Source organism: Rhinolophus hipposideros (genome assembly GCF_964194185.1).
Source record: "Rhinolophus hipposideros genome assembly, chromosome: 11".
NCBI lineage: Eukaryota > Metazoa > Chordata > Mammalia > Chiroptera > Rhinolophidae > Rhinolophus > Rhinolophus hipposideros.
Genome location: NC_138057.1, coordinates 58,502,835 through 58,515,581, shown reverse-complemented (window position 1 = coordinate 58,515,581; position 12,747 = coordinate 58,502,835). Strand labels below are relative to the sequence as shown.

Below are 12,747 nucleotides of genomic sequence, written 5' to 3'. Positions count from 1 at the left end.
TGAAACGTACACATATATCCCTATCTACACCCACACAGAAGAAACTGTAAGGAAATACTTTTAATTTTAGCAGGTACTTTCTGACATGAACTTGTTTACCTTCTCTCTCCATAGGCAATCCAGTGATCTTCAGTATCTATAGGAGTAGGGCGGCCATATGTTGCTAACCATTAATGCAGACTACTGATGAACCGATACTGTATCATTTCATTTCAAATTAAGGATTCAAGTATCCTCTGGTATCAACCTTGAGAGTATCCACGGGTTTCCCCACCAATCCCAGCAGAGTCTATCTCAACAGGGAAAGGGGACTATTTGGCTGATTTTTTTCCTTCCTTTTGTTAAATTAGCTTTCCCTAATTTCTTATATATAACAAAGCACTAGTTGTATGAATAAAATGAATAAATAAATGAATAAATAATTGAAACAAATTATCAATTCACAATTCATTCAACTAAAATTAAGGATATTATGAAAAAAATCAGAAGCTGTATTTTTTAAATAGAAGTAAATTTTCTTTTATGCAAATCTTTGACCAAAAGAAAAAAAAATGCATCTTAATCCAACATAAGTCTTACTTTTCAGCAGTGTTTTTAAGACCTGCTAATTCTTCTTCTAGAGCCCGTAGCTCATTCTCCTTGATTCTCAGCTCATCTTGAACATCTTTGAGTTCTCGAAACTTGGTTAAAATAGAAGCCGCCTGGGATCGAGCACCTGATAGAAGCAAATTGAAACAGGCCTTGAACAATAAGTTACCACATATTTAGTAAACAATAAAGTTTTCTAAGAGAATCATACTTGAAATGATTCAACAGCATGTTTACAGTATACTCATGAAGCTATAGAATTCATTTCGTAATTTGGATCTTAGGATGTACACACTTGATAAGAAATATTTCTAAGTAGATGTGGTGGATTATTTATTCAAAATAATCACGGCCTCTGACTACTGGGCCCATCTCCCCCAGGCCCGTTTTCCTCCCCACTAACATTGGGCTTAGCCATGTAATTGGTTTTGACCAACGAAATGGGAAACATGCCTCTTCTGAAAATAAGCTTTAAGAGGCTGCACATAACTCACCATTTCCTCCCTTGCCCATTTTTCCTTCAGCCTGGGTGCCAAAATGAGAAGAGCACGGAACAGAGACAACAGACCTATAGTTAATGTAGCGTAATTATGGAATAAACTTGCTGTAAGCCACTAAGATTTGGGGGCTGTTTGTTACCACATCATAACAGCCCTGATATAGCAGAGCTCTGATGTAGCAGAGTAGATTGGTTTCACTTTACAAGAAACTATAATTATCTGGCAGTAACAGGCTGAGGTGTTGTATTTCTCGATCCCAGAAAACTACAGGTTTGATGGGAGCATACGGTCGATTAGCAGTGTTATTATGAGCACTCTGTTAACATGATACGGGGTTACTTATCTGCCAATCCTTAAGTAGGAAGTTCAAGAACATACAAATTAATGATTTTTAATGACATCTAAAGTTCCTTTTGTTTTAGCTAACTAAAAATATTTGGTCTATCTTCCAATTGCAGATATACTAGTCATCTTATTGTGTACTGGGGAACTTGCTACTTAATTATGGAATTTGTTTTGTTGACTATTGTCTTGTTGGCCTAGAAAGAAATTAAGCCATGTGATATCTTAAAAGAGGAGTTATACAGCCTCTTGGTTTGGTTAAAAGCACAAACTCTGCAATTAGACTACCTGAATTCAAATTCTGAGTTTTGCCACTTACCAGCAAGTTATTTAAGGACTCTGTACTTTACTGTCTACAACTGTATTTTGGAGATGATAGTAATATGGCTACCTCATAGTTGCTGTAAGGATTAAATGAGTTAATTATTTAAAGGCCTTAGAATAGGGCTTTATAGAATGATAGAAATGTTCTATATCTGCATTCTATGTCTGCATTGTCCAGTTACCCATTAACCATTGGGATTTCTGAGCCCTTGAAATGTGACTAGTGCAACTGAGGGAATTATTTTAAATTTTATTTAATCTTAATTATTTTAATAAAATGTAAAAAGCCACATGTGGCTAATGGCTAATTGTTTTGGACAGCACAATCTTACAGCAATGCCAGGTACACACAGTACGTATTACAATTGAAAAAACCACAATTACTTTTGCACCAACCTAATACTACTATTCAGTTTGTTATTACATGATCACTTGACATACATCTTCTAGAAACTCAGTGTGGTAAACACTAGAACAAGAAGTATATGATCATTATCTAAGAATTCCTTTCTTAGAGCATTAAAGCACCACTGCGGGCAGATTGAACTTTTTGTTTTACTTTTGATAGGAACAATGGCATATACACAAATTAGAAGTTAACATGTTTCCTCAAGGAAAGTGGGTAGGTAAGCTGAAAATGTACTGAATAAGAAAACCTCATTTCCCAGTGACTACAATATCCTGATAGGGCAAAAAGCAAGAGAAAATAAGCCAGCAGGAATAGACTTACTTGAGATGAATTAAAAAAAGTCTATAGGACTGATTCCTAGACTAGGAGTTACTTGAGGACTATGACACTGTGTAGGCTCTCAATGTTACTAAGTACCTGTCACAGAAAAGGTATTCCTAAGAAAACCCAATCCCTAGATTAGGAGCAAAGCTCTTCATTAAATCATTCCAACCTCACTATTTCCTTTTTTTTTTTTTTTAAAAAAGGCCCCCACCCTATTTACCACATAACACAGAGAAATGTGAGGACAAAATGATAGAAAACCTACCTCCACTCAATGTCCCGTGAGGATCAAATACCTCACCTCCTAGAGTCACAGTTCTAGTCATTATCCTTTTATCAAAGGCCACTTTTTTGGCATTATCCATATTGTTACAAATAAACGTTGTTCCAAAGACAAATTCCATTGCTTTCTGAAGTTCTGGTTTGTATTCAACCAGGGAAAGAGCCACATGAACATTGTTAGGGCCAACCTGTGGGAAAACAACAGATATGTCATAATATACACTACTCCTTTCCTTTCAAAAATTAATTTACAAAATATTGAGAATTGCTATAATAGAAATTTAGGTAATATTAACCTAGCACTATAATTCCCTTTAAACTTTCTAAAATGCTATGGACAACTCCACAGAGTTTTAGAAAAAAAACAACTTCAAGTTTAAATACTGAAAGATCTCTTGCAAAGTAAACTAGTTAGCTAAAGTACCAGGCATCATGAGTTTCTATCAAGCAGGAGTGACTACCAACTTTCTCCAAACTGGACTATTTGGACATACTTTGTTAATTACAGTACAGCAATTACTGGATCAATACTATCATATAAAATGTTTGTTTCAATTATTAGGAAGTTGGTTGTTCCATAGTGAATACTCTTTCATTCAAATTAAACATGATAGGACTGCCACCTGCCAGTTACAGAAATAAAATACAACTAATAATAGAGTAAAAAAGTAATTAAAAAAATCCCTCAGTCCTTTCTTTTAATCTGTCTCTTCTCAATCTCTGTTGATAGTCTATCTCTGCCCATCTTTTTAGAACAACTAAGCATCCTTTGAAGCTTAGCAGCAAAGCCAAAATGAAGGCAGCTCTATTTAACATGTTCAGCATTGTTCCCTGACACAGCAGCTATCATTAAATAGGTCTGACTAAGAGATCGGCGTGAAGTATTTTTACTGATACTTGAAATCCCAATTTACTTCTAACACTGGGACTGAAATAACTTCCAAAGCCTTCAAAGTAAGTAGTAACCAAAACTACCACCTTTCAGTTACTGTTTGCTCATCTTCCAACTTCTGATAGTATACAGATCAATACAACTATATTCTGAAATAATTTTCATTGAAGGCTTCTCACTTCAACAAGTACACTGAATATCCATTTAATATCTTAATTACAAATGCATTGCTAGGTTTCATGGAACTGTCTTTTCAATCCATGCACTTGAAATGCCTGCTCTATAACAAACTGATATTGCTGCTGGAATGTTATGTTTAACTTCAGGTTTTAACTCAATATTATATAACTATAATAGCCTTTTTAATGAATTTCCTTGTACTCATCTGTTCTTTTAATAGTAGCCATAGCACTTTAGATACACCTGAGCAGCTGACTGGATATCTCAGTCACCTGTTTTGTATGTCCACAGGTTGGAAGGCAATCTAGAAGAACTCTAAACAGAGAAGCATTTCTACAAGTCTGATGGATACCTTCCATTATGGTTCCTGCTATGGGAAGTTTAAGTGTGCCTGGCATGAAAAAAACTGAAGAATTCTGGTATTTATAAACTCTGTAATTCTAATTATTCAGAAATTAGAAATTTAATACAGTCAAGTGCCAAGTTAATGACAGGGATATGATCTAAGAAGTGCATTGTCAGGTAATTTTTATCAGGTGAGCATCTTAGCATGCATTTGCACAAATATAGGTGGTACAGTCTACTATACACCTAAGCTAGATGGTATAGCCTATTGATCTGTAGGGGAGGAAAAATAATTTTCCCTGTTTCCCTTCTGTGTTCTTGGCTTAGACAACCCTGGAATAAAAGACAGATTAATAAGAGAAAAACCAAAGTTTAATAACCTGTATACATGTGAGAACTGAGTTTAACTCCTCAAAATGGCTGAACCCATCACCTTAAATACCATCTTCAGTGAAAGACAAAGAAGACGTTGGGGATGAGGGAAGTCAGTTATAGCAGGTTACCACAAAAAGTAAACAATGGTAAGGTTGCTTTGCAGATTTAAGTCCTTGTCTTCTACAGATATGAGTTTCTAAAGATAAGGTCAGCCCCCTCTTCCTGATGCAGAGAGAGATTACCTTACAAAGACATTTCCATTATAAATGTAAATGTCTTTTATAAAGGATTACTTCTAGGTTTGCAGAGCTTCTCCCAAGTCTGCAGTTTCTTAAAATTAACCAACCTAAAATAATTCTTATGCCAAATAGATATAGTATTTTAGGATGACAAGTTCTGTTTCCTTATAGCTTCTAGGGTACAAGCCTGTAGCATTTTACTGTATGGAATACTGTAGGCAACTGTAACACAATGGTATTTGTGCAATATGTCATACTATGATGTTACTAAGGTTAGGACTTCACTCGACTGTAAGAACTTTTTAGCTCCATTATAATCTTATAGGACCAAGGCCTTATATACTGTCCTTTTTAACCAAAAAGTCTTTATGGGGTGAGTGACTGTATTACCATCTGTTAGTCATATGACTTGACCTAATGTTTAAAGAGATTCTAATACTAAAACGTTAAAATATCAGACAGTTTTAGCCTTCCACCATTTCTATTCTATTTCCACAAACACCAACTCTACTTTTTTGCATCTTAATTTTTTTAAAGCATGGTAACAATAAAATTTTACAGTTCTCCATAAGATTATGTCCTCTGAAAAAAAAAGTTAAGATGTAGCTAAAACATATAAGTAAGACTTACAAGATTCTGAGCAACCCTCAGAGTTTCTGGAGCAATACATGTGGCTGAAATTTTATTGAGTGGGATTATAGTGTATCGCCGCTTCAGTTCCCCCTTTTCTAGTAGCTTTTTTCCAGTAACCTAAAACATTGTGCATTTGAAATAAAAAAACACATATTAGTAATGACAGAAAACATTCAAATGGAAAGAGTATACATTATGATTAGAAACCCATAATCAAATAAATGTTTAGTGCCTAGTATCCTGAATAATCAAAGTCTAAGACTGACAATATGCACTCTGGATTCCTAAGTGCATATGAGACTTGCCCTGGAATATAGCTAATCAAATATAATCAATAATATAGTAAACAAATCATTAACAAAATAGTTTTATCCTGTAAAGATAAGCAAACTTATGAGAAGCTTAAAGCATAAAGAAAGTACCCAATTCTAGCAGCACGTAACTTTTCAGGCTGAACAGTAATCATAAATTGCCTTTATTAAAATCAACTTACCTCTGTGTCTACTACGACATTGTAGAGTCGTTCTCCAGCCACCAATTCTAAAGCTGTGGTTGCAGAAGTATCTTTCACACTAATTAAAGAAGCTACAAGTCCTTTCACACAATTTCTATTCCAGTTCTTCTCTGGATCCCTGAAATGGAAAAGTTGACAGAACTTAATCTTAGGTAAGAAATACAAAAAGTTGTTTGTATGTTACTACTCAAGAGCTCTGACAACACATTAAATTGAAAGCTGAATCATGTAATTTTAACAAATCAAAAATTTTAAAATGCCCAGATGACTAGCTAGCTATTGTTTGTAAATCAATCAAAAGATCTTTCAGTATATATATTATTTTCTGTGCAACAAAAATAACTTTGACTTTCTTATCTTTGTGATACATGTATTGCATAAGTATTCCATGAAAAAAACCATGTAATAAAACAAACTGTAAAATGTTAATGTAGATATTTAACATTAATGATAGAATAACTTTAAAGAAACTTTGGACTGAAATTAGGACCAAAATGAGGGGAACTGAAAATTAGTGGAGTGAGCAGCCAGTAAATTTCACATGAATTCCCCCTGCCCACATTTGAAACACCTCAATAAACATTTAAGGAAAAAAATAGTATTTAAGGTAAGGCAGCTTACAGTAATTGTCACATGAAAATCTTAATGTCCATGAAACAATCAGATTGCCTTCCAGCTTAAATTACATATATCTTGGTTATTACCATGTTAAAATTCAAAATTTAAATCTCCTACCTGTAGGCAAATTGAAGGTTGGGAAACCTAGCCAGGAGAGCTTCATATGTTTCTTTCAATCTACTGATATCACGAGATAGCTGCCTTTGCCTTTCCAAAAGGCTTTCCTCCTTGTTTTCTGAGAAGTAAATCATAAGTAAATTGAACCAAGTTTTAAAAATTGAAATAATCTGTTTTAAGGAAAATATCGTAACATCTATTTCCAAAGCATTTCTAGAATCAAAACACAAATTTCTAATAAGTATTAAATAAAAAGCATACTTAACATTCAAATTTCTATCAAGTGTCAAATAGACATTATTTCCAACAAATAATACAAATTCATTCTAAGAAACAACAGATGACTTAGGTGCCTACTAACGTAGAAATATACAAATAAAATCTTCCAGTTTTCATGTGGCACTTCAGTGACTGAAGCAGTAAATTCTCAGTAGTGAGTTTTTAAAAATTCAAAGGACTGTTTTATACTTAGATATTTTTGTGAAATATATACAAACATTTCTTACATTAATACCCATTAGTAGGGTAAACGATTTTTTTACTTGCTATTTCCTTTATTTAAGTTAGTTTCCATCAACAATCACTACTTCCTGATGATTTAATATGTCTTTAAAGACAGACCTTCATAATTTAGCTTTTTCATTTCGGCTTCAAGTTTTTGTTTAAGTTTCTTCACGGCCTCTAAAGATTCTTGATCCTTCCTGTAGCCACTATCCATGTTCTTAACTTCAGCTTGTTTAGTCTTTAATTCTTGTTGGGCATGTTTCAATTTCATCTGAGCCTATAATAGAAAAATATAACAGACTATATGCAGCAGACAGTGCTAGTGATTAAATGCCGGATTCGGATTGGTTTGAGAGAAATCAGCCTTGAAAATGTAACTGTTTGGTCACTTGGATTAATATCTCAACATTTTAATCATTTCCCAATATTTTCTCCTCAAAAAACTACTCAAGAGTATAAACTAATATATGCTTAATATAATCATAAATAATTTGTAATTGAAGTCCATTTATAAAATTTAACATTATTGAGTTCAAAAATTATGTCAAAGAATAACTGTCATTAGCTGGTGAAATTAAAAACAATAGAAAGCTACAAATCCCAACTCCAGTTCTCTTCCTTTCCACTTAGGTTGTATTTGTGTATATTTGGGAGTGTTGTCTAACAGTAGAGAAGCTGTATTAAGCAATGAAAAATAACATATCTGAAAGTGAGGCTAAACTGACAGAAATTTAAATGATAGGAGTCTGATATTTAAATCCTAGCTTATATAATTGAGCATTATTCCTTAAAACCATGAACTAGTATTCTAAGATCTACTCGTATGTGGGTGTATCCTCCCCCTAAAACTTAATAATGGTGGACTTTCCCCAATACAACATAAGGTTACAGAAAACCTGAGAGGACTTCAAAGTTTTTTTGCTATTTGTTTCTTATAACCTTTTCTCTGACCAGCATCTTTGAATGAAAAAGCTGCCAACATGTATTAATAATAGAAAAACTTGAATGGGATTAATACACAAACACACACTTTTTAAAGATGACTCTTCCATTTAGAAAAGACTAAAAGAATGTGTGTGTATATACATTTTTTCTTTCTGACATCAAAACTCGAGCATTCACAGAACTTTTAAGTTGCACAACTATCTAAATAAATTTGAAAACCATGACAGTAAATTAACAAACCTTTGAAGACAATGAAAATCAGAGTAAGGAAACCAAAGACTGGAATGGGGGTATATGGGAGGTAGAGATACTTCCAAAAAGTATCTTCCAAAAAGATTCAGAAACAGTTTTAAGAACTAGGTGTGGTAAGCATGGAAATGAAGAAGACGTTTTTGTCTTCCTGTTAAAGCTTAGGACTTCAACTGTGTGCCAAAAAATCAGCAAAAGAATAAAAAAATTGACTAACGTCAAAATATCCCATACATTGCTATAAACAGGATAAAGCATTTATTGCATTTACAAGTTCAATTAACCTATAAAGGTATTTTGTTTTCAAGCACCGTAAACTATTATCATCAATATTTAACAATCAATGTATTTGAATTTCATTGCAGTAGATGCTACAGAGTGGAAGAATACAATAAATAAGTTCCTTGTTGATTTGATTATTTTAAAAATTTTATAACAATTGCCAAAGTATAAACATGAAGCAACTTCTCAAAAAAAGAAAGCAATCACATAGTGCTTAATGTCTACATTTACCTGTTTGGCTTCTGTCTGAGCTTTACTTATGTCATTTTTACAGGCCATCATTTGACCAGCAAGAGTTGCTTCTGCTCCATCTTCATTACTGGACAGGCCGGCAGAAACGGCATTGAAATGCTGCTGCGCAGCTGCCAAAGCTTCGGCATCTTTATGACTTGCTTCCTGAAGGGTGTTCAGCCCATCTGCTATCTTTTTAACCTCTTTTTCCTTTGCTGCTAGAGTTTTAGAATCCTTTAGGAAATAAGAGTTTCAGATTGGAGAATATTAAATTGTGGGAAAAACATCCATTTTCTTATACACACATAGACTCATGTCATCAAATTTTATAGCAATTTGAAGTGGGTATGGCAATAAGGAAAATAATTTAATCATAATAATTTTATTCCCATTTTGAAATTCGCTGTCTCTCAGTTTTTAAGATAAATGTGGCTCTTACTACAAATACTTTCATGTTATAGTCGAATCTGTGAGATATAAACATCATTGCAAATTTAAACAAACCACTTGAAGAAACTAAGAGTCTATTTTTAAATCTAAAAAATTGAAATAGGCATCCTATACCATGCTTAAAAGTAGATTTTAGAATTAAAAGCATGTATATGAAAATATTTTTATAAACTGTTAAGGGTCACAAAATTTAAGTAATTAATTGTGGGGATAGCATGACTTAACATTTTTGAAGTTACATTAATCAGCTATCTAGCACTGTGTAAGCTACTAGCTAAACAAACAAACCAACAACCTAGCTATATTGTTTACATAAACATGTCTTAAAAGGGTCTGCACACACTTGCTCACAACCTCACTCACTCTGAGCTTCAGCGCAGAGGCAGCAGCTTGAAACGCACCGGGGACTTACGGGGAGAAACTAAACTAAACTAGCTTCAGGGTGAGGGCTGGAAGGGCAGGGGTCCTGACAGTTCTCTCTGAAATGCAAGAGCTGACAGTCCCCACTGTTCCTTTGTTGAGTACTCTCCCCATCAAGTTGGCCCAATGCAGGTGGGTGCCAATTCCGAGCCCTTCATTTTCCCTTCCCTGGTGATTCCCTGAGAACCTACCCCACCCAACTCGCCTGCCTAGCAGAACCTATTCCAGTATCTCCTCAATATAAGCAGCCCACCTAGACTTGTGCTGTGGACTTTCCTAAAATCTCTCAAAGGGCCACAAACCCCAAACAAGCCTCACTGTGCCATGTACCTCTTGTTTAGCTACCCCAACCCTTGCAGAAGCAGTGACTGATTTCAACTTGCATTGTAACTCCCATCAGGTAGCCCTAAGCCTGGTATAAGCAGTAGCTAGTCTTGGCTGGGAACACAGCCTCAACTAAACCACAAACCTGGCACAAATGGCAGTTGGCCTCAGCTCACATCGTGGTGCCCACCAAAGGTTCCTAAACCAGATACTAGTAGAAGTCAGCCAAAGTTCACAGAATAGCCTTTCTTAAGTGCCCACAAACCCAGCATAAATAGCAACCAACCGCAGATCACTAAAGCTCCTACCAAACGGCCCCAAGACTGGCACAAGCAGCGCATGACCTTGACCAGCATTGGAGCCATTCCCAAAAGGCTCCAGAACCAGAACACCTGATGGCTGGCTTCAGACCACACCAGAGCACCACCCTACCAGCTCCACAAACAACACACCTGAAGGGCAGACTCAGCTGGCATTAGAACCCTGCTCAACTGACTCCGGCTCTGTGGGTCAGCCCCTGTACAACAGCCTGTCCGCTGTAATCATGGCCAGCCCTCACAGACTATCAGCCTGAGGGTCAATCACACCCGCTCAGGTGACCAGCCACTGTATCCCATAGGACACCCAATACATATGGCCATTCTGCCAAGTGTGGCCATATGGAGACATAGCAGATCCACCTACACTAATACGCAAAAACACAGGGGGGCAGCCAAAATAAGGAGACAAAGAAACATGTCCCAATTGACACCACAGAAATACAAAGGATTATCAGAAAATACTACAAACAATTATGTGTCAGCAAATCAGATACCCTGGAAGCAATGGATAAATTCCTAGAGACATAATCTTTCAGTTTTAAATCTGGAAGAAACAGAAGTTCTGAACAGACTGATAACTACTAACGGAATAGAATCAGTAATTAAAAACTTGCAAAAGTCCTGGACCAGATGGTTTCACAGGTAAATTTTACCAAACATTCAAAGAATTACTATCTATCCTTCGCAAACTATTCCAAAAAACTGAGAACGGAAGGCTTCTAAACTCATTTTATGCGACCAGTATTACCGATAACCAAAACCAGACAAAGATACTACCAAAGAAAAAAAGAAAATCATAGGCCAATATCCCAGATGAATACAGATGCAAAAATTCACAATAAAATATCAGTAAACTCAAGTCAGCAATACATTAAAAAGATCATATACCATGATTAAGTGGGATTTATTCCTGGATGCTGGATGCAAGGTTGTTTCAATGTCCACAAATCAATTAACATGATACACCACATAAACAAAATGAAGGAAAAAAATCATGCAATCATATCAATAGATGCAGCAAAAGCATGTCACACAATCCAATATCCATTTATGATAAAAACTCTCAGAAAAGTGGGGATATAGAGAATATACCTCAACATAATTAAGGCCACATATATGACAAACCCACAGCTAACATTATGGTGAAAAGCTGAAAGCTTTTCTTCTAAGATCAGGAACCAGACAAGAGTGCTTCGTCTCACCACTTTGTTGAATAAAAGTATTGGAAGTCCTAGCCAGAGTATTCAGTCAAGAAAAAGAAATAAAAGGCATCAAAACTGGAAAGAAGTAAAACTTATTATTTGCAGATGACCGACTATAGAAAACTAAAGATTCCACCAAAAAATAATTAGAACAGATAATGAATTCAGTAAAACAGCAGGATACAAAATTAGTCTTCAGAAAATCGGTTGCATTTTATACACCAGTAATGAACTCTCAGAAAGAGAAATTAAGAACACAATCACATTTACAATTGCATCAAAAACAAAACAAAACAAAGTAAAAAGCTAGGCATTAATTTAACCAAGGAGATAAAAGAGCTGTACTTAGAAAACTATGACACACTGAAGAAAGAAATTGAAGATACAAATAAATGGAAAGATATACTGTGCTCATGGATAGAAAGAATTAACATCGTTAAAAATGTCCATACTACCCAAAGCAATCTACAGATTCAATGCAATTGCTATAAAAATACCGATAGCATTTTTCACAGAACTAGAACAAATAATCTTAAAATTTATGTGGAACCACAACAGACAACGAATAGCCAAAGCAATCCTGAGAAAGAATAACAAAGGTGGAGGTATCTACACTACAGAGGGTGCCAAAAAAATGTATGCAGATTTTAAGAAAGGAAAACTGTATTAAAATTGTAATACTCAATATATACCGGTAACAGAAGATGAATAAAAGTCACGTTTCACTTCTGCAATTACAAGAGGTGCTCAAAGTGGTTACCATCATCATTCAGACATTTTTATTACAGCAAATTACTGTTTGAGCAACGATGACCCAAGTGTTCACTTTTATACACTTTTTTTGGCACCCCTGGCATACCGTGTTTCTCCGAAAATAAGACCTAGCTGAACAATTAGCTCTAATGCGTCTTCTGGAGCAAAGATTAATATAAGACACGGTCTTATTTTACTATAATATTTTTTTATTATTTAATTTATTTTTTTATTAATTTTAATCTTACTTAATATTATTTTACTATAATATTAAGACCGAGTCTTACATTAATTTTTGCTCCAGAAGACGCATTAGAGCTGATTATCCGGCTAGGTCTTATTTTCGGGGAAACAGCATACTACAAGAATAGTAATCAAAACATCG

General features: G+C 34.9%; 1 protein-coding gene across 5 annotated transcripts in view; it reads right to left on the bottom strand.

Moving 5' to 3' along the window:
• Window positions 1-12,747, bottom strand: part of SMC2 (structural maintenance of chromosomes 2) — a 51,893-nt gene that overhangs the window by 26,342 nt on the left and 12,804 nt on the right. For all 5 annotated transcript variants that reach the window (XM_081067832.1, XM_081067831.1, XM_081067835.1 and 2 more), the window contains 7 exons: window positions 8,894-9,127; window positions 7,304-7,463; window positions 6,683-6,800; window positions 5,927-6,065; window positions 5,431-5,550; window positions 2,753-2,957; window positions 580-715 (listed from right to left, as the gene is read on the bottom strand). In XM_081067832.1, the coding sequence (XP_080923958.1) occupies window positions 580-715; window positions 2,753-2,957; window positions 5,431-5,550; window positions 5,927-6,065; window positions 6,683-6,800; window positions 7,304-7,463; window positions 8,894-9,127 (1,112 nt within the window). The remainder of the gene's footprint in view (window positions 1-579; window positions 716-2,752; window positions 2,958-5,430; window positions 5,551-5,926; window positions 6,066-6,682; window positions 6,801-7,303; window positions 7,464-8,893; window positions 9,128-12,747) is intronic.